This window comes from Pipra filicauda, unplaced genomic scaffold, assembly GCF_003945595.2.
Source record: "Pipra filicauda isolate LSUMZ 115617 unplaced genomic scaffold, ASM394559v2 scaffold539_size335297_pilon, whole genome shotgun sequence".
NCBI lineage: Eukaryota > Metazoa > Chordata > Aves > Passeriformes > Pipridae > Pipra > Pipra filicauda.
Genome location: NW_024104686.1, coordinates 245,074 through 266,660, shown reverse-complemented (window position 1 = coordinate 266,660; position 21,587 = coordinate 245,074). Strand labels below are relative to the sequence as shown.

The window sequence follows — 21,587 nt, the reverse complement described above, 5'->3', positions numbered from 1 at the left end:
GAGCATCTTGGTCAGGTTTTCAGCTGGAGACACCTAAAAGAAGAGTGTTAAAAATAGCAGGCTGAGCACCCAAAGCTGGCTCTCATTTCCCATGCTCTGAGTCATGGCTTCTAACTGGCAGGGAGGAATTGGGGAAGGAGACTGGGCAGCCCTTTGAAGAAGATGGAATTACAGGAACTAAAAATAGCGGCACACATTTCAGATGGAGGTAGGACAGTTCCCCTGCTGACCCTGACAGGAGGACTAAAAGATGGGAAGGATTTCCTAGGGCTGCAAGAAATGGAGCAAAGGGAGCATTAATCTGGCAAATCTGCCTCAGCACAGGTAATCTGGCCCCAAATCCAGGGTAATTCCTCCTACAGCAAGATTGGCTCACAGACATCTGTTCATCCACATTCCAAGGCTTTGGCCTTTGGATTTCCTGTCCCTCAGCAATTCCATTAGTGCAACCACTGTTTAATACTGGAACAGGTCTGCTATCACATACCCAGCCACTATGGCTCCCAGCTAGAGGTGACAGCTGTGCAGACTTGTCTAACCCTCCTCTTAATTTCTGTTAAGCCTCCTCATGAGTCAACAGCATTACACCCTTCTAACAGCTTTCCAGATTTAAAGAGACTTAGTCTCAGGGCAGCAGGGACATACCCAGACTCTCTGAACCTAATGGTGATCAGTATTTGCTTAAAGGTGCTGGAAGATCTTAGAATTATGGAATGATTTGGGTTGGAAGGACCTTAAAGCTCATCTTGTTCCAATTCCCTGACATGGGCAGGGACACCTTCCACTAGCCCAGGTTACTCCAAGCCCTGTCCAACCTGGCCTTGGACACTTCCAGGGATGGGGCAGCCACAGCTTCTCTGGGCAACCGGTGCCAGGGCCTCACCACCCTCATAGGAAACGATTTCTCTCTAATATCCCATCTAAGCCATTCCCCTTGTCCTGTCACTACAGTTCCTGATAAAGGTTCCCTCTCCAGCTTCCCTGTAGCCCCTTCAGATACTGGGAGGTGCTGTGAGATCTCCACAGAACCTTCTCTTCCCTGGGCTGAACAGATCAAGTGTCAGAACTGTTTAACCGTGAAACAACACAGCAGAATGTTTTTTGTTTGGTTTGAGTTTTGGCTGCCTTATCTGCAATGTGCCAGACACCTGAAGGAACCCAGGTCACCCCAGTGATTTCTGTGGGGCCAGGGCAGTGATCCAAGGCCTTACCGTGGTCGCTCTCGGTGCCGGATCGGCCCCAGTAGCGTCGCCGGCGCTCGGGGCTGTGCGCGTGGCGCTCGATCACCGCCGCGATGAACCGCGTGTTGCTGACTGCGGACACACAGACACAGCCGGGCGTAAACCAAGGGTCTCACTGAACAGGGAACGCGCTTTCTGTAACTAATTCTTCTGCAGTACTTCTTAAAAGAATCACAGAATCTGCTGAGCTGGAAGGGACCCATAAGGATCATCGAGTCCAACTCTCAGCCCTGCACAGGCCCATCCCCAAGAGTCATGCCAGGTGCCCCAGTGTATCATCCAAACACTCCTGGAGCTCTGGCAGCCTTGGTGCTGTGACCACTGCCCTGGGGAGCCTGTTCAGTGCCCAACCACCCTCTGGGAGAAGAACCTTTTTCTGAGATCCAACCTAAACCTGCCCTGACACAACTTCAGGCCATTCCCTTGGGTCCAGTCACTGGTCACTGACAGAGGAGGAGTAAAGAGTGGTGTTTAAATGTGGAATAGATCAAGATCTAGCCAAACTCATTCACCTTGGATTAACAGAATTTAGAGAATTACTGTGCCAATGCTTAAGAACCTGTGACAGCACTGAAAGCTGACTCAAAACAAAACTAAAAGGGACGTGGAGAAGCAGTAGATGCAAGCCATGAAGCTCAGAATCCTTATTTTTCCATCTTTGAGTGTTGACACAGTTTCAAATCTTGAGTATTGTTTTAGTGAGGGCCCAGAGAGAGGAATCTGGTCCGACCTTGGAGCTCTCCTGGAGTTTAGGTGGACCAGCTCAGCTTACAGCATACCAGGATCATGTAAAGTGCCGTTTTGACTGAATGGCGAAGAACTTTGGGCATCCAAAATCAATGCAAAGAAGATTTACTGTCAGGTTTGTTGGCCATACTTGCCAGACTTGGCTTCTGCTTTCCAAGGCTGAACAAGGAGAGGAGTTTTCCATGCCCTGTGCTGTCACAATGGCAATTTTTAAGCTGATCAGAGTTACTTCTGGAAGTGGTCATGACCAGGGGGTGTAAGGGGCAAAGCTCCTCCACACATAATGGAGAATAATCTTTTAAAAGTGAAAAATGTAATTTTTCAGCAAGAGACTAAAGGTGCACTGGACGTTACAGTTTGAGTTAAAACACTGTTCTGTCATTACTACTGTGGCTCAGCACAGGGCTTCCTCATATATTTTTAATTCTAGAGTATTAAAAAACAAATGGCTCCTTTAGTTTAACATTTTTTTACAGCAGAGTGGTTTGGTACTTACTGATTCCTCTGTCTTCATGGCTGTCATCGTCCCTCTCGTCCCTATCATTTTCCAGGTTGGACATACGCACTGACATTTCTACACACCATTACAAACAGAAAAATGCAACTGTTAAGAGAAAAATTTTGGATCATCTTACTACCAACTGTCACCCTGGCAACAGAGTGGGAGCACTTTGTGTGTGAAGAGATGGTCTGAGCTGGGGGTGCTCTTCTTCCAATACAGATGGGGCTGGGAATACCAGGAAAATGACACACCCCACCTCCCTCTGAGAGGAACCAGCTTTGAAGTTCTGAAGAAAGTTGTCTGATTTAAAACAGAACTGGGGCATAATCAAATATAGAGGTAATTAGCCCTGATCACACTTAGAATCACAAAATGGTTTGGGTTGGGAGGGACCTTAAAGATCACCTCCTTCCAATGCCCTGCCATAGGCAGGGACACCTTCCACTTGACCAGGTTGCTCCAAGCCCCGTCCAACCTGGCCTTGGACACTTCCAGGGAGGTGTTCTCACCCTTATATCTTTATCTTTCCACCAGTATCCCTTCTCCCAACACAGTTTTCTCTCAGACTTCAGTGGTTTTATCTATCTATGCACAGACATTCTATGAGCATCACACGGACCAGAAGCAGGAGACACAAGTGAAAAAAGATACATCCCAAACAGACCAAGCAAAAGGCTGTGAAAACTGTGTCACTTCCAAAAGCAGCACTGTTGAGCAGAACTAAACATGTGCAATGGGTCTGCTGTGACAAGGGGCAGAGAGTTGGGAAGCTGGGATTAGCATTTGAGCTCTGGAAGAAGCTTAACTTATCTCCCTGAGCAGAACTGCATGTTGAGGGCTTTGAGCACTCCTTGGGCAGCAGCAGGTCTGGCTGCACCCAGGAGAGGGCAGCAATACACAGCACCCAGGGCCAGGCCTGGCTTCTCCAAGGGCTCCAAAAGTGAAATAAAACAGGGTGAAACATCGAACCAAAACCAAGGGAAGAGCTCGGGGATTGTTTTTTTGGATGGGTTTTTGTTGTGTTGGGTTTTTTTCAATTCCCAGCCTGCTATTTGTGTCTCCTGAGTGCTCACCCTGGGCAGCCAGCGGGGACATGTGCTGGTGGCTCCGGCGGTGGATCTGGTGCCGGTACGCGTACACGGCCAGGACAAGCACCATGATGCAGCCCATAATGCCCCCAGCCACTGGGCCCACCGGGGCACTCTTGATCATGTTCAGAGTGATGACTTCATCTCCTAAAGCAAAAGGCACAAAACAGAGAAACCCCCCCACCATAAATGCTCTGCACAAAGGTTTAAATCAACAGCATGAAAGATTAGAGAAGCTCTGAAAGGGCTTCTGGGTGCTCGACTGCACACACTTGGAATAGGAGAAGAAATTCAGAGAGGATACATCTTAAAGGATACATCCTAAAGACAGGCACCTGTAGCTACACATCAGTATTTTCAAAAATGCAATACCAACAACAGGCCTGATTGCTGCTTCTTTACTGCTTGAGGCATTTTTTATGCTGATTTATCACTGGCCTAAGATATAAATGTCATGTGAAGCACGTTCTGCACTGACAGTGCATGTTATGGAATACAAGCAGTTAAAGGTAGCACCTGCTCAGAAAGGCCAAGTTACCTATTGCTCCCAAGTCATCCACGTACGGGCTCTTGGCTCCCACAATGCCACCAAAACACTCCTTCTGAGGGGCACAGTAGGACTTGTCCAGGTGGGTCTTCCCATCGCTGTCCACCATACACCACTCGCAGTCCAACACTCCAAAGCAATCCCTGAGCATTAGAAACCAAAGAAGAGACAGTTACTTTCCAATCCAACGCCTCTTGTTTGCAAAGCTCAGCCTGTTTGGGAATCACGAGACAGAGGGAGACCAAAATCACCCCAAACCCCTCATGTACGTAACGTTTAGCCAGAAAAAACTTCCATGGAAATGCTCAAGTATCACAAGGGAAGTTACCCAGGGAAGCTGCATCTCCAACATGCACCTTCAAGTCTGTCTGCTTTGTTTTTTTCTTCCATCACTCAGCCTGAGCAAAGGGAGAACTCCTCCTTGTAACTCCTCCAATAAAACATTTCTCAGTGTGGTGAAGTCTGGCCAATTTTTTTCTGCAGCCTTTGGAGGATGGAAGAAAGGATTTGGGAAGTCTGGTCAGAGCATGACATGTTCTGGCCATCTCAGGTGCCTGGAGACTGCTCAGAAGTAGCAAAAATAAGCCCTCAAACTTCTCCACACAATGCCAGGAGCAGAACCTCATTCTGGCATCCTACTTTTTATTTCCTTCTGTCATGGTTTAAGCTCAGAAGGAAATTAATCTCGATGCAGCTGCCCCCTCAGCTCCCCCCTGTAGTGGAATGGGGAGGAGAATCAAAGTAAAACTTGTATGTTGAGATAAGAACAGTTTAATAATTGAAAATAAAGTCAAATACAATCATTATGGTAAATAATAATAATGATAATAAAAAGGAAAGAGGTGATGCGCAGTGCAATTGCTCACTACCCGCTGACTGACACCAGACCCCTCCCTTTCCCAACCCAGCTTGGTGCCTTCCAGGGCAGGAAGTTCCATGGTGTGGAATATCCCTGTGGTCAGCTCAGGTCACCTGTCCCAGCTATGCCCCCTCCCACTGGCAGGGCATGAGACAAGAAAAAGTTCCTTGACTTGGGGTAAACACAACTTAGCAAAACCCAAACCATCAGTCTTATCAACACCATTCTCATTCCAAATCCACACAGCACTTGAACAGCTACTGAGGAGAAATTAACTCTACCTGGCTAAAACCAGGACACTTTCTCTTTTTGTTTTCTTTAAAACATGTGAGGAAGAGCTATTTCCACTGGATTATTTCCACAGCAGTGTGTTTTGAGGGATGGAGAAGGCCAGCTTACCCACTCTCTGTCCTCTGGTTGCACTGGGTGTTGATACACTGTGGGAGGGCGTCCTGCAGGCTCGGGTCAATGGCTGTGAACGTCATGGGCTCCTGATGGACTTCACAGCTCGGGTTCCTGGAGTGGGGCAAGAAGCAAAGCCATGTATCACAAAAGCAGGCAAAGCATAATCAGTTAAAAACACCTCCTTTTCCAGTTGCATATCATCTGCTTAATTATACTAAAAATACTGCCTGTTAGATGCTGTGTCACCTGTAAGTCAGCAGGACACAGCAGTGATTTGTTAATTAAGGTGTCCCTGCTGTCCATGGTTGGGGATCTGCTCTCACCTGCTCTCAGCGTTGGTCAGGTTGCCGGTGCACTCGTTCACCTCCAGTGGGCACTCACAGGGACACTCACACTCGTTCTGCTCCATCCTTCAGGGGCAGAAAACACACAGAAACCCCATCAGACACTGCACCAGGATTTTAACCCCGCAGCACAGCTCTGGAACAGCAGTTCCCATGGAGAAGGCTGTTAAGTAACCCTTCTCCTTCCCCAGGAACAGGGATTGCTCTGTTCTGCACTGGGACTGAGGACAATGTCATGACAGTTGCCTCTGGAATTCCAAATGCAGGCAACCCCTGGCCAAGCCTCAGATCTAGATGGAAGGATCCTTCTTGCCAGTGCAACAAACATGTAATGATAGTGTAGGCAAAATCTTCTGGATCCCCTTAATGAAAAACTATGTCAGTCCACATAAAATCATGGACATTAATATGCCAGAAGAAAGGGCCTGGCCAACAGGAAACTGCCTCTGAGCCACTGAATTTCTCAAGGTCTTTTAACATCATCTACCCAAACATCCCAAATTCCTCGTGAAGGGAAGAGGAGGGGCAGGCACTGATCTATTCTCTGTGGGGACCAGGGACAGGACCCCAGGGAATGGCCTGAAGTTGTGTCAGGGCAGGTTTAGGTTGGATCTCAGAAAAAGGTTCTTCCCCCAGAGGGTGGTTGGGCACTGAACAGGCTCCCCAGGGCAGTGGTCACAGCACCAAGGCTGCCAGAGCTCAAGGAGCGTTTGGATGATCCTCTGGGGCACCTGGTGGGACTCTTGGGGATGGTCCTGTGCAGGGCTGAGGGTTGGACTCGATGGTCCTTATGGGTCCCTTCAAACTCATATATTCTGGGATCTCAAGAACAAACTACTCTGGTTTAAATACTCTGACAACCTGGCAAGGATTAGAGGTACCCCAAGTCCTTGTGCCTCTTACAAAGAGCACAGGCAAAGCAACTATTTTATTTTGCCTTCAGTTTTGCACCGATTTAGCTTATACAAAAAATGAGTTTTTGTAAACCTTGAATCAAGGAGGAGGGAAGAAGTGAATTCCTGGACCAGCCTGTTCCTTGTCCATGCCCTGCTCACCTGTGGCAGTTGAGGCAGAGCCTGTCCACCATGCTGCAGGCACAGAAAGCCAGAGAGTCACAGGTCTCATTGACGATTCCCACGAAGGCATTGGTGCCTGGGATCCTCGTCAGCCTGTACTTGGAGCAGTGACTGCCGTGCACAAGGTTTGTCAGGTCACCCTGGGGAAAAACAAAGAGTGTCAGTGGTGTAAAACGTTGGTTTAGGGAGCTGAAGACTCTCCCTCTTCCAAGGAAACACAAATGTGTGGGAGTGTCACCTTCATAAAAGTGTTCATCAACCTGTTGAGTTTTGCTTCCAAGGTACTACTGGGTGAAAAGACTTTGCTGAAGATAGAGAAGAATATCATTTCCTTGTGAAGATTACAAGATATGGCATCAGCAGGTGACATTTCACTCCCTCCCATCGTTTGCCAACCTGTCCCCACTGCACCAGCCATGGCTGGGTGACCTCCACAGAGGCTCTGCTGTGACAGGGAGGTACCACCACCACATGCTGAAAACTTCCTGGCACGTGTGCCATAAAAACTGCACCCCAGCACTGTCCTGCTGGGATCAGACTCATTCCTGATTCCTTTTTCCATGCCACTGTCTGAAGTTTTTGCACCAACCTCCACAATTTCCTTCACAATAACACGCTCCCTACTTTGCATTTCAAGTGTGGGGAAAACGTTTAAGCCTATCTGAAAATGTTTAAGCCTAGCTGACATAAATCAGTGTATTTGACATGATTTTCAAATATTTTTGACACTTATTTCCCACCACCTTCTCTCGGTAACAACTGAAAGGCATTATTTCAAGAGCAGCTTCTCCACAGAGCTTAACATCTTTGGAATAATTCTGGAGTGACTGCCAGCATGGATCTGTGGTGCTGTGAGGGATGACAGACCCTGGTTTAGACCCCTCAGTGTGGCTGAGCACAAGAGAAAGCTCACACACAACTCACAGGGACCACAAAACATTCAGGATTCAGACTCATAAATGATACTCTGTGAATGCTTACCTACACTGCACCAGTAAATGGATTTATTTGGACCCCTAACAAAAAGGTAAGTTAATAAAGACCTCACAGGAGGATGTGACACTGGTCAGAGCTGGAAGCCAGAGGTCAAGTCAGAGGATGCAAAGCAAAAAAATCCGAATTATTGGTGGAAAATCCTCACCCAGCAACAGAGAATTGCCCTTATTTTCATGATGCTGGCTGAGATTGTACAGACACCAACCACAGTTGGCCAAGGATCACATCCATAAGCCCTGTGTGTCAACAGGCTCCTCGTGTGAGCACAGTTGCGCTGGGTTTGTGTTTGGAGAGGGGAGCAGAGGCCAATCCACACGGAAGGCTGGCTCCCGGCCCCGCCTGCTGATCCTGGCAAGGCTTTGTTTCCACCAAAAGAAACCCAACCCAACCAAAGTACATTCAAAAGCAAAATAAAATAGAAAAACACACTTACCACTAAGCTGGTATTGAATTTATAAAACCGCTGAACTGTCCTGTCACTGAAGCTGTTGCAGAGGTTTTTCTTGACGAAGTTTGGGTGGTTCAGGATGTCGTTTGCTACCAGAGGCTCCTAAGAAGGAAATGTGGGACTTTATGCCTTTGGAATCAGACACAAACAGCAGCTGCTCTGCAGCTCAGAAATTAGAAATTATGGGAATAAACCGAGGAAAAGGAGCCAGACCTTGTGTGTGATGTGCTGCTGCTCCACAGGCGCATGTCCTTTGGGATCGATGAGGGTGGGATGTGCCACGAGGTACCCCCTGTCCTCCATGATGAAGCACCTGTCCACAATGAACACAGTGAGAGCCCCCCATGAGGCCTTCAGAGAAACAGGGTGAAATAAAACATGATCCTCAGTTTACAGCTAGAGGAGGAACTTTTAAAGGTTTCCATGTATGAAAAGAACAGGGTCATCAAACAAATTCACTGCAAAGTGTCTCTAAAGAGTGTGTTGGGTATTTCCCTGAAGCTTTTCCATCTGTTACTGTTCCAGCGAGCCTGGACCATCACACTTGGAAATGAAGCTGATTAAAACCAGAAAGAAAAATCCATCAGTGGATTGTCTGATTGGGGAAGATCCAGAAAGAAATGAAGCATAACAAGCTTGGAAAGCTTTAATAGTTTATTAATCTACTATGTGACTAATTAAACAGAGCTTTCACACTCCCCTTTAATGACCTCCTGCTTCAGAATTCAATTTAAGGGGGAGATAAATCACTCCTGCTTCACTCTCAGCCTTCCCAACTTTTCCTCTCTGTTTTCACTCTTCCCATTAGTTTCCTGTGTGATCTCAGGGAAGCAATGTTGGATCTGTGTCCCACTCCAGAAACCAGTGTGCTGGGAGGTTGAATCCACCCTGTTTTCCCCCTCTCCTGTTTCCACAGCCACAGCACTGGGACGGCACCAACATCAAGAGACTTGGTGGCCACAGAAGGGACACAGGGAAAGTAAATGCCCCACTGGATGCTCCCAAATGTTCCCGTGGTGGCAGCCATGTCCTCGGCACAGCGGGAATCTGGCTGGATCCCAGCCCTGTGACTTCCAAGGCTGTGATTCCTGTGGTGTGTGTTAGATCCCTACAGCCAGGAGGGAGAGCAGAAAGCACTGAAAGCCATCTGGACTCCTTAAGTGTACAGAGCAGTCAGGAAAACTTGGAGTTGGGCTTTTTGGGGGGGTTTTGCATTAGAAATGCATGTAGTAATGGTGTGTTTTCCCTTTTTCCTGGAAGATGCTGTAGGAAACAGGAGAATGACTGGGCTCATGGTGACCCCAGAACTCTGCAGAGAGAAAAAGCTTAGTAGAGATACTCTAAAAAACCCAAACACCTGCATTCACCCAGAGGCCAGAAGCATTAGATCTATATTAGGATGGTCTAACATTGAACAATGTGCTCGAAATTCCTCATTTAGGGAATGTAGGAACAGAATAAAGATCTGATCTTGTTGATTACCAGTTGTTTTTTACTGGGAGGGAGGAATGCCAAACCAGAAATCCTGGTTTATTTTTCTTATACACCATAAAGTATATAAAAAAATACCCAAACCAGAAAAGAACTGGGAGGATGACAGAAAACCACTTCCCTTCCCAAATTTAAGGTTTAAAAGCAAACAAAGAACCAACAACAATGTCCAAACCATGTTATCAAATCACTCCAGAGCCAAACCAGTCTACCCCACCCCCCCATGTGATTTTTCAAAAAAGGATAGAAAGGAACAACTAAGATACACAGGGATCTGAATGAAATTAGATACTCCAGATGAAATCAGACCTCTTCTGACTAGTGCTGTGCTATGTATTTCTGAGGAAAAGCTAACAAAAGTATATTTTAATAACCATAGTTAAAATAACTAAAGATACTGTATCATTATTACATGCTCACAGTAACTAAATAGGTAAAATTAAAACAAACAGAAGAACTGGGAAGTGTGTTCATTTAATAAAGAATGTTTTTTTCCCCCCAGAACTTCAGTGAAGTCTAAATATAACAAAAAAAAAAAATAAAATCAGTTATCTTCTGCTTTTATAATCCTGCAGACTGTTTACTTAGCTGATGGCAGTTTGATCTTGAATAACAAAAGCATCCATGTAATCTTTATGAGAAGGACAAGTACAAGTTTTACTCAAAATCAGAGAACACATACTGAAAGTAACAGAATCTTTGAATAAATTAAGTCGGAAAGACCCTCTGGGTCATCTGGTTAAAGAAAAAGAAAATGAATACTTTAGATATTTCCTGCCTGGCAGGAACAGCTTTACCTGATTTTGTTCCCCCCGTCTTGGTTACAAACAGGCAGCAGGTCCATGAGAACTTTGTAGAAGTATCTCAGGGTGAAGTCAATGCCCATCACTGCCACTGAATGTCCTGAGGACATCTGTGCACTGCAGAGAGGGGAGGAAAAAAGGAGGAAAGGCTTTCAGGGTTGTATTAATTAATGTTTTAATTAATTAGTGCTCTGCTTGAAAGGGGACTGGCTTCCCTGGCACATCCACACCTCCATGGGAGCTCAGTTCACCCTGCTCATGTTGGAATGGACAGTTGGAGCAGCTGTGAAGGAGGGAACAGTGAGAATCTGGGAATTTGCTGCAAATCCTCAAGTTTCTCCACATAAATTCCTCTTCATACAACCAGCATGGGGAGTAGGCAGGAGACAGCCCAGGACTGGATCACACCCTTCTCCCCACAGGCTGTTCTCCCTCCACTCAACATACACCCCCTACCACCTACAGACATTTAATATTTAGGAACATAAATTAGGATTAAAAATTGCCCACCCTCACAAATGAAGGCAGGACACAGTTCCTGCATTCCCAGTACCCAAATCCCCACCAGCTGGGGGGGTTACCTGCACCCTCCTCTCTGCTCAGCCCCCAGGTGAGGACCTGAATGTGAAGCTGCCATAGACATTGTGCTAAATCCCTAAAACTCCAAAGTGTAAGAGGGATTATGAATCTTAGGCAGAAAATAAAGGAAAATAATACTTATTAGGGCAGGTTATGAAAATGATCATACGATGGGGTGATGTGCAGCAACCTGCAGCTGGACTGAGTGAGGAGGGAATTTCTCTCTCCTCCATTTTCAACACCCAAATTCTCCAAGTTTTCTCCCTGCAGGACTCAGAGGACACAGCCAGACCAAGTCCCCTCTCATCCCTGAAGGACACAAAAGGATCAGCTCCTCCTCAAATCTCAGGGCATAATACTTGCACCTCTGTGGACCTTACACTGATGACCAAGGAGACACCTTTGACTTGCTACTTTTCAAAATTTCCTTTTCTACATAATTTTAACTCTGAAGACAGGAATAAAAACGTTCTGAAAAAGATGATGTTGAAAGGCACTGCTGGACTATACAAAGCAAGAGTTCTGGCAACCCCTTATCCATGTAAACCCAGCTCTGTTTACTGGACTGGAGTTTGTTTGCTTTTCAAGAGGTACAGTGGAGATGTAGTCAGATCTAATTTGTAGGTATATAAACATAGATTTTAAAAACCTGCATTTAATTTATTGTTAACATAACCCATTTCGTGGAGAAGGAAAGGGAAAAGGATGACAGGAAGCAGCACAGATACATTTAACTGTATGTGACAGGGCATCAAGCTCTCAAGTTCCTGCTCTGTCCTAACAGATGTAAAGCCATAAGGAAGGTTGTAAATATTTGAGCTTCATTTTTAAGCATTAAGTCCTTCTGGTTTGCTGATACCAACTGTATTAAACAACTTCTTACATAAATCTTCTATTCCAAGCCTCTAAAAAAAGAAGTAAGGTATACATGACACGGGAATGAGAGGTAAGTGTCAGCTCCAGACACACTGATGTTGGTATTTAAACCCTCCCAGCAGTCTCTCATGCCAAAATGCCTGTTGACGCCATGGATTTCTCCCCCACCCCTCTGGATTTTTAACTCAGGCCTCTTTGGGGATTAGAACTGCATGTGACTATAAGCTTCAGAGGTCATATTTACCCAGGAATCACACTCACATCTGCCAAACTTTGTTTAACCGTTCTTTAATCATGGTCTAATAACCCACATGAGCTTTAAGTTCTTAAAGCCAAGTAAACCATCTCCTGTTAGATAAAAATCAGAATTGTGATTAATTGCATTTCTCTACTTCCAAAAGTGCTTATTTCCCCTCAGTTAATTCCTCTGTGAGAAGCACCACGAGGGCTTTGGAGTTGATAATGCTCCTGCCAAAACACACAGGCAGATGTCCCGTGGTGGGAAATCCCACAGAGGGCAGAGGAATCTCTGGGAAGAGTAGAGAGGCAATGTCCCATGCTCTGCTGGCTTTGAGATCTGTGTTTACCAGTACATTAGAAGTACTTTGTACTTGTGGGCTGTTGGATGGGGTGTGTGCAGAAGCCACAGTGAAAGTCTTACAAGAAACAACGTGTAAAAATCAAAATTAACTACTCTTCCTGAAACTTGGCAGAGTTTATGATAGAAATGTTTGGTACACGTTCTGTAAACTGGTCTCCTTTAAACATCCTACATCCCAAACCTCAGCCTTAGGGCCAGGAGGGAACTGGGACAAAACCAGTCTGGTCCTCCAGGAAAAGGTCATTTCAGAGAATCACAGAGTATCCTGAGTTGAGAGGGACCCACAAGGATCCTCCAGTCCAACTCCTGGACTGACCCCACTTCTCCTGCCAAAATTAACTTATCAACATCTGTTGTGATGGTCCTTCAGTTGTATGTGGGGTTTGACCCCAAAGGCACCCTGTTCAGAAAGTGCTGGATTTAAACAGCCCAGGTAGAGCTCCCCAATTTCTGGAGTATGGATAGCTCTTTAATTAAGCCCATTTGTGGCCTGACTTCTCTTTGCTTTTGGATCTGCTTTCACTTCTTATTCCTTTCCAAACATCACCCTGGTATTTACAACTTCAGAAGTGTAAGTGTGAGTAACTTCAGGAAATTTAGAGATTAGCAGCCCTGATGGAGAAGCATTTAACTACCAGCAGAGAGGGAACACATTCCAAACTGCCTAAGGAAAGCAATCCTTCTTCTCCTCCCAATTCTTGGTCATGCACACGTGGTATCTTATCTCATGTTCATCCACGAGCATGCTCTCACTAATCAATCCCTTTTTTCTATAGGCTGTTATTATTCTGTATTATGCTGTATATTATATGTATATCAATAAAGCTACAGAATTTATATATTCATATAGGATGTATTTTTCACGGTATTTCAATATACTATTGCCACTGAATCTATACAAGGTCAGACTATATTGCACCAAAAGCCCTTTATTCAGTTCTTGAACACACAGGAGTCACCCAGTATTTTTCTCTCCTACCCAAATCAAATCTTGATAATTGGGAATCTTCTTACCTGGAGGAATGGACTGTGTGGCTGATGGTAACAACATAACCAGCCCCTCCAACATCCAAGTAGGGCCCAGTAAAGGTAATCAGTCCTGGATTAGCCACTGCATGCAAGTACCTAAGAGAAGCCAAAAGAAATGTTCATAATTAGTGAAAAATGATTACTGTAACTTTAGGACAGTATCTTTTATTTTGCCAAAGTAAACAGACACTGAATTCTTCACACTGTGAACAATGTCCCACCAAATTAATGTTTCTTAATATTAAATAAGTATTTAAGCACAATTAGTACCTAAACCAGACCAAATGGTTCCCCGGTACATCCAACTGCATTAAAAAAAGCTCAATTTAGTTCTGCATACAAATATTAATGTAATTTTAGACATTTGTTCCCCAGAACAACATCTGACTTAGTGCCAGTAGAGTCTCACACTCAAAGCAAACACTGGCAAAATTATTATATTGCAAACTGAAGAGAAATGACAGAATTGATGCAAGAAAATGCAGAAATATGTCAGACAGTGATTACAAATTACAATCTCTTTTAAAACTCACTGTCAGCATAAAATAAGCCACAATCACATCAAATATCTTCCTACTGTCATAAGAAAGTTTATACAACTGCTGGAAACACTTTTGTGTATGAAAAAGTGATTACTTAGCTTTTCTCTACCCTAGTGCATCAATCCATGAGCAGCTTAACTCACTTCTACTTTATTCCCAGTGTTTTCCTTGCATCTTCTTTCCAAAACACTACAAATTTGGCTTTATATAAAACCCAAGACACCATTTCATGCTGCAGACAGAGTTTTTTCAAACCATGGATTAAGAAAGTCAGTGAAATGTAAAAGAAAATCCAATTCAAACCAAACCCCAAAACAATAATGAAAATAATTTGGGAGCTTTTAAAATGGAGACAAGGGATTGCAAAGGTAAATAACCTGAAGAAAAGCTCATCAGGAACTATGGGCAGGATTATTTCAGGGAAAATACGGGTCAGGAGAGCTGCCAGAGGATTGGGACTTGGTGGTGGCTCGTGTTTTCCTAGTGTCACACTGTGGCAGCACCTGGCCAGGTCTTTCCCACAAATCCCACATGCTGGAACACTCTCCAAGCCCTCTCCGGTCTCAGGCTCCCATCCCAATGTACACAACTATTTGCCCTAATCAGATGCTGGTGCATAATTAACACCCAGAGCAAATCCCTCCTTTAAATCAGTGAGGAAACCCACTATAAACAAACAAAAAGACTAAAATATTTACAACCAAAAATGGCCCAAGGAGCCGAAAACACTCCCGAATCAGCTAATCCCTGAAGGGGTTGCTCATTTGCTGAATATTTATGTTCCCATCTGCCATAGCTGGGATCTGCAACACAAACTACCACCTAAAATAAAAAGGGTTGAAATTAGAACCAATAAATGTTTTAACTGGCTGCACTTAAGCAAAGTGCTTAAGTACACGATGGAAACATTTCGAGTGAAATGAAAAAAAAAAACCCTCAGGCTACGAAATCAATTCCAAATATTTTCGTTATTGCCCTGCAAAGCTTTGATAAAGGGACCCTAAAAACTCACCATTGTCTCCTGGTGGGATCAAATGCTTTGTCCATGAGGGAGCCGGGGTAAATGCGGAGCACCCCATTGGGGGTTGCTATGTAACGGCGCACAATGTAACTGTTGAGGCCACTGATCTCCATCTGTGTCATCCATTCATCGGTGCCGTGACTGGTTGCCATTACTTCATTCCTGACAGAGAACTGCAAAACAAAGGAGAGCTGGCAGGGTTCCTCCAAGACTTGCATGAAAAGATAATAAGCTGCTGGCGGGGCTTCCCCAAGAGCCATCGGAGATCATCTAAACTCAATTACTTGGTTAAAGTCTTCTCACACCACACGGATCCGGCACATTCCAAGCAAAGGAAAAGCTTGTTATTATGAAATATTGTCGTTATCTCTGTGGTTTTCAGAATTTGTTTTCTCACTTCAAGTAAATATAAATAATGCTCTGCTTGCACATAAAATAGGAACTTCTTGTTTATATGCTTAAGAATAGAAAGATATTTCTGCTAAAAATTTACTGTGGCTTTAGTTTTTCTAGGGTTTGTTTCAAGAGCTGCTTATCAAATTTTCACACTCGCTCCTCCTGGTGAATAAGTCCTCTTCCTCCTCTCTCTATTCTTAGATGAGATGTTGGAAATAAATTCCTCCCTGTGAGGATGGTGAGGCCCTGGCACCAACCTGTGTTTCCCACTGCCAGAGAGCAAGGTTAGATGGGATACTGGGAAGAAATTCCTCCCTGTGAGGGTGGTAAGGCTCTGGCACAGGTTGCCCAGAGAAGCTGTGGCTGCCCCATCCCTGGAAGTGTCCAAGGCCAGGTTGGAGCAACCTGGTCTAGTGGAAGTGTCCCTGCCCACGGCAAGGGGTGGAATGAGATGGGCTTTAAGGTCCCTTCCAACCCAACCCAGTCTGAGATTCTGTGATTATATAACGGTGTGGGACATGGTGACCCAGGTCTGCCCAGGGTGGTGACCCCGAGGCCGTACCTTGAGGCCGGGGTTGGCGATGAGCCGTGTGTTGTCGCTCAGATAGGCCGTGTAGTGCTCCACCATCCGCTTCGTCTCGGGCTGGCTCAGGTGCTCGTAGGGGGAGGAGAAGCTGCCTGCAGAGAGCATCACTGTAGGGCTTTCTAAAAACATCAAAGCATGAGAAATTTAAGGATGATGCATTACACATGTTGCATTGCACATGTTGCATAGTGAAGACATTGGTACCACAAAAGGGTCTCTGATGTGGTGTCCCAGCTGAGGACGCGTGGAAGGAGTTATACTGATGCACTGTCCACTCCTCCGCCTGCTCCTCCACTCTCAGGTCATTGTGGACTGTGAGTGAAGGCAGGAAATGTGAAGTTTTCCACCCAAACCAGAGCACTTCCTAGCACAGTTGTCTCCCCAGTCACTTGAGTTGCACATGAACTAACTTTCCTGCTTCAAAATACAGAAGTCACAACATTAGTCCACTTACTCTGATCTCCGTGTGTTATCTGGTATTTCAGTGCCCTTGTTCTCAAAGTCTAAACAACTTCTGAATTCCTACTTTTGGAAAGATTACAGAAGCTGTAATCTTTCCCTTAAGGAAAGATTTTATGCTAAAGAAGAAGACAGTAATTATCTGTGTTTAGGTTACATATAGCAGAGGAAAACGAAAATGAGCATTTTCAGTCCCAGACAATGAACAACTGGAGAATTACAAGTGCAGAAGAGGCAGCTCCCCAATAAAAGTGCAGCTGCCTGGAGTGATTTTCAGAACAAATTAGAAGGCAAACTTTCATTGCGCAAAATCTGCAAAACTAGGCAGCTTTTTCTTTTTAAAAGGAGAAATGGTCATGACAATGCAGGGCTGAAGGTTGCGAAGAAGGTCTTTTCTGAATATTTGACCCATGGAACCTGAATTCCCTGTGAGGAATGGTATCTAGAGGAAAAATTTCAGTGCAGCCTGTGAAATGTTCTGCTTTTAGTCACATTCCTCTAAAACACAGCCCCATCCAGCAGCCATGTGTGCTGCAGCCATCACTTACAAACTTCTGCTTTGCTCCTTCATCTGCTTCCCAGACCAAATATTCTGATGGGGTTGCATTTTGCTTGCATGAAGTTTTTCCACTTGACAGCTTAGTACTGCATTTTTTGGAGATTTTCCATTTATATCTTTCTGGATATAAGATAATCAAGACTAGGCACCACATTAAAGAAAAAGAAATCCCTGCATTTTAAACAAGTGGCAAAGCAATTTCCATAGGTTTGTCAAGTCCCTCCATAACTCCTCCAGTCTAATCTCAGTTATATTGCAGGGCCACAAATAGCTAAGGAAAGTCTCACAACTGTGCCACTAATCCACCAGGAGACCTTCAAACCCTGCTACAAACAAAAGCACTTAATTCAGAATTTCTTATAATACAGCACAGATTTTAGCAAACCTCCCAGGATTAATACCTAAATATTAAAGTTTGCAACTTAGGATGTTTATATAAAAAACCCTCTATGTTCTTAATATAAATTCTGGTTTTTAATTTCTCTGTCCTTCCCAGACATTAGAACTGCCATGGAGACCCTCCCTCTTTCCAGCAATGAAATGACTCAGGTAGAGCAGAACCACTTTAGCTTATCAAAAGCAGGAATGTTCCAGTAACCTGGGAATTTTTAAGCAGGTAAGGAGGGTCTGGAATCCATCACACCACTGAAGTTCTCATTTCCCCCAACAGGCTTAACTTCTGACTTCAATGGCATTAAATGCTTTTGGCAGTGAAAAACTTCAATAAATCCAAAGTCAAAAGAATGTCAGTCCCGCACAACAGGCCAGGGCTTCATCCTACTTATGTTACTTGTCAGTAAGGTGCTTTACAGCCAAGAGAAGGGGACTTAGCTTAAGCTTGGTGAGACATCTCTCACTGTCCCCACTCCAGTTTCTGGGAACTCTGAGCAAAACTCACGGTGCATTTATCTCATACTCTGATGATCTGCCCCACTCATTCATCCATGTAAGCGCTCAGCATTGAGCAGGCAACCATGATCAAGGAAGAGCTATAAGAAGGTAACAGCTGATTGGACAGCCAGCCTTGGAAATAAAAGCCTCTCAAGAGGAGAGTATTTCCAGTGTTTTGTGAGAAGAATTTTACTTTCTGCTGCCACACTCTGCAGAAACATCCATGCGTGATAAAACAAGAGGACACGGCCTCCATTTGTGCCAGGGGAGGGTCAGGTTGGACATCAGGAGGAATTTCTTCATGGAAAGGATGGTCAGGCACTGGAAGGGGCTGTCCAGGGAGGTGGTGGAGTCCCCATCCCTGGAGGTGTCCAAGGAATGACTGGACGTGGCACTCAGTGCCCTGGGCTGGGTGACAAGGAGGGGATCGGGCACAGGTTGGACTTGATCTTGCAGGTGTTTTCCTAAATAATTCTGGGATTCTGAGGTGGTCAAGACCACTTGAAGAGCCTTACCTAGGGTGGCCAGCTGCTTGAAGTGCAGGCAGGCATTGGGCTGGCCCAGCAGGTCCAGCCGGTGATAGAGCAGTTTGCTGCTGGGCACTGTGTTGAGGTTCTTCAGCTGCTTAACAGGGATTTCTGGCTGTATCACCACCACACACAGGATAAAGGACGTGTCCTGGACCTGGAAAACATGAGCAAGTCATCAAACAAAATGTGGAGGATGTGCAGAACTTGTATGTATTGGAGCCACTAAGTTGTACAAAACCCACTTTGCCATAGTTAACACACCAAATAAAAATACTGTAATCTTTTTTTTTTCCAGAAAACTAAATAAGACCTTCCTTTTGTTGTTCAATGAATAATTTTTAACACTGTTTTATGGATATTTTTTGAAGTATCGTTAACAGAGGAGAGACTGCAGGTTCACAGTGGATAAACACACACTGGTATTCCCTTTATGGACAGTACAGACAAATGAACTCCCAAAAGTAAGATTTTATCCTTTCCACTCCATGTGTTGCATGTGCCACATGTTTTACTGGTTTGTGTATTTTAAGGACCCTATGATAACCAGACTAGCAAAGCCTGGAGTGTTCCAGCTGCTCTGCAAAGGGTGTTTGATATTAAATGCAGCATTACAATATTAGAAAATTAGGTCCAGATACCCTCCTGTGTGAATTTCTGTTAAACAATGACAGATTTAATCTCTTAAAACTGCTCAGCCTAATCTTTTAGGTTGGATTTAACTTAATGCTGTGAAATGATCCACAAGTACTCTCTTGAGTTTGTTGGCACAAAGAAACAGCCAATTATTTCTGGCATCGGTGAAATTCACCTGGATTATATTTAACCTTAAGATTCCATTTTAATCCCAAGGTCAACATTAGTGTTCAGATATGTTCCAAGCTGAAGAAAGGAAGGCTAGGAGCTCTCCTAAAGCTCTTACAACTGGTAATAGAGCTATAAACTGACTCTGTGCCATCCTAGTTTTTTTCCCTTACCATTTTCCAGGCATAGCTGACATTATAGGCTTCTTTTCCAATCTCTCTCAGCTTGTTGACATGCCAAGACAGTGAGGAGTTCACAGGAACTGTGATGATCTGGCTGCCCAGGGGAATGCTGCAGTGGGAGATAAAACATTCAGCATTTTATTATTAAACACTGAGCAAAATTGTTACCACTTAAGGAAAACCCTTCAGCTGTATATTTATAAAAATATCATAAGAATTGAAGGAATTAACTGTTATTTGTCCTTGGTGAAGAAAAGTGTATGTGCTGAAAATGCACTCGTGTACCCCCACATTTTGAGCTCACACATACTCTGATCAGGCAAAGGATAAAGAAAAACCCGGATAAAACAGTGAAAAATCTTCCTGACATGGAAGGGAGAGATTAGGAGTATCCCCCAGATCAGATGTGGGAATCACTGCCTACACACCCAAAGATAAATGAAAAAGTTGGAGGAAAAACCAAACCAGAACTATTGGGGAACAAAAAAATTCCATCCAAGTATTCAGATACTGTAGGAAAAGGAACTCTGCCCTCCATTCTCTTAAAATTCCTCCAGCAATACTTCTGAGCACTGCTCATGTTTGGATTTGCATCCCAGTTCCTCACCTGAGGATGTTCTGGCGCACCAGCTCAAATTTGGGGATGTTCTCATAATGGATAATATCCGTGTGGAGAGGGGGCTCGGAGAGCAGGTAGGGCCTGGTCAGGGATGGGTGCATCAGAGTGTAGCCTAAAAAATAAAGATACAAATGTTGAATGCAGTAAAACAACTAAGCCCAGGATGGGTATTTGTAGGGGGAAAAAAAAGAATATACAGTAACTACACAGAGGTTTTGCATTTAACAAATGTCAGTGGCCAAGCAATGTTATCATCAAAGAAGTTGCAAATGAAACACAGCTCAAAGAACTAAGCCATAAAATGAGGGTGGATGGGAGGAAATGAGCTGAGCACACATATACACCAGTTCTTCCTCCTTCCCTGCACATACAGAAAAACTTGGATGTCACACATGTAGAAAATCTCATCAAGTGTTTCAGCATCAAACTCCAGGACAGACATTTCAAGTCGTGAAACCACCTAAAGTCTCCAGCAACTCTCAGGCAAAACTAACCAACAACATACAATTAATCTGTCAATAAGTATTATCATTCATTACTTATAGACTATTTGGAGACATGAGGATTCAGAGTTTCCTTTCAGTGGTTAATGACCTCAGTGGGACTAGAAGGGATTATCTGAGCCAAATTACCTTTATTATCAATGAGGAATGTGTAGGAACCCAAGGAGTCTTGGTAATAGGTGACGTCTTCCAAGATATAGGCAAGATTAACATCCACTCCAACAATCCCCAGCAGCAGGTTCCCAAAGTAACACGGTTTGCTGACAGTCATTATCAAGCCTTGGAATGACAGAAACAACATAAAACCATCAGCAATATTATCTAGTTAATTATTTTTAGAGGGAACAGAGCAGGGACTTTAAAATTTCCAAATGTTACACAATTAAATTTGATGTGGTATTCCATGCTGGAATATGGACAGGGAAGCTCAGCAGGTTGTCTGTCATGTCTGGCTGTTGATAACCACTCTCCTTAATTAGTTAATTTCTGATAAGTTTCTGATAGTGACCTAAAGTACATTTAATCAATTTATTAAAACACACACCACAATTAATGTTTGGGGGGCTTTGACAGCGGATTACAAGTGGATTCCTTACAGATAAGATGCATTTGCATGAAAAGCCAAGATGGCATTTTGTTCCTTTAACATCATTTAAAATAATTTAAAAAATAGGGGGAGGATGAAGGAAGAGAATTTGTGCTTGTAAAGCAACAATAGGAATGAATTATTGCTCATCTAATTGCATATTCAGAATATTAAACCTGCTCTGCTTAACTAAATTCCAGTATCACCATTGTACTGGGAATCATACCCATAATTACACAATGTTTTGGGATGTATCTCATGGCTGAGGTAAGAACTCTTT

General features: G+C 44.2%; 1 protein-coding gene across 2 annotated transcripts in view; it reads right to left on the bottom strand.

The window, feature by feature from the left end:
• The window catches only part of CACHD1 (cache domain containing 1), a 93,685-nt gene that overhangs the window by 2,690 nt on the left and 69,408 nt on the right, over window positions 1-21,587 (bottom strand). The window contains exons 10-26 of one of the 2 annotated variants that reach the window (XM_027747946.2): window positions 20,851-21,000; window positions 20,207-20,330; window positions 19,591-19,708; window positions 18,602-18,770; window positions 16,154-16,296; window positions 15,187-15,368; window positions 13,618-13,728; window positions 10,542-10,664; window positions 8,467-8,566; window positions 8,239-8,355; window positions 6,789-6,949; window positions 5,713-5,799; window positions 5,384-5,500; window positions 4,117-4,268; window positions 3,564-3,725; window positions 2,485-2,562; window positions 1,212-1,313 (exon numbers count right to left, since the gene is read on the bottom strand). In XM_027747946.2, the coding sequence (XP_027603747.1) occupies window positions 1,212-1,313; window positions 2,485-2,562; window positions 3,564-3,725; window positions 4,117-4,268; window positions 5,384-5,500; window positions 5,713-5,799; window positions 6,789-6,949; window positions 8,239-8,355; window positions 8,467-8,566; window positions 10,542-10,664; window positions 13,618-13,728; window positions 15,187-15,368; window positions 16,154-16,296; window positions 18,602-18,770; window positions 19,591-19,708; window positions 20,207-20,330; window positions 20,851-21,000 (2,196 nt within the window). The remainder of the gene's footprint in view (window positions 1-1,211; window positions 1,314-2,484; window positions 2,563-3,563; window positions 3,726-4,116; window positions 4,269-5,383; window positions 5,501-5,712; window positions 5,800-6,788; window positions 6,950-8,238; window positions 8,356-8,466; window positions 8,567-10,541; window positions 10,665-13,617; window positions 13,729-15,186; window positions 15,369-16,153; window positions 16,297-18,601; window positions 18,771-19,590; window positions 19,709-20,206; window positions 20,331-20,850; window positions 21,001-21,587) is intronic. The other variant, XM_027747947.2, reaches the window with a different exon arrangement.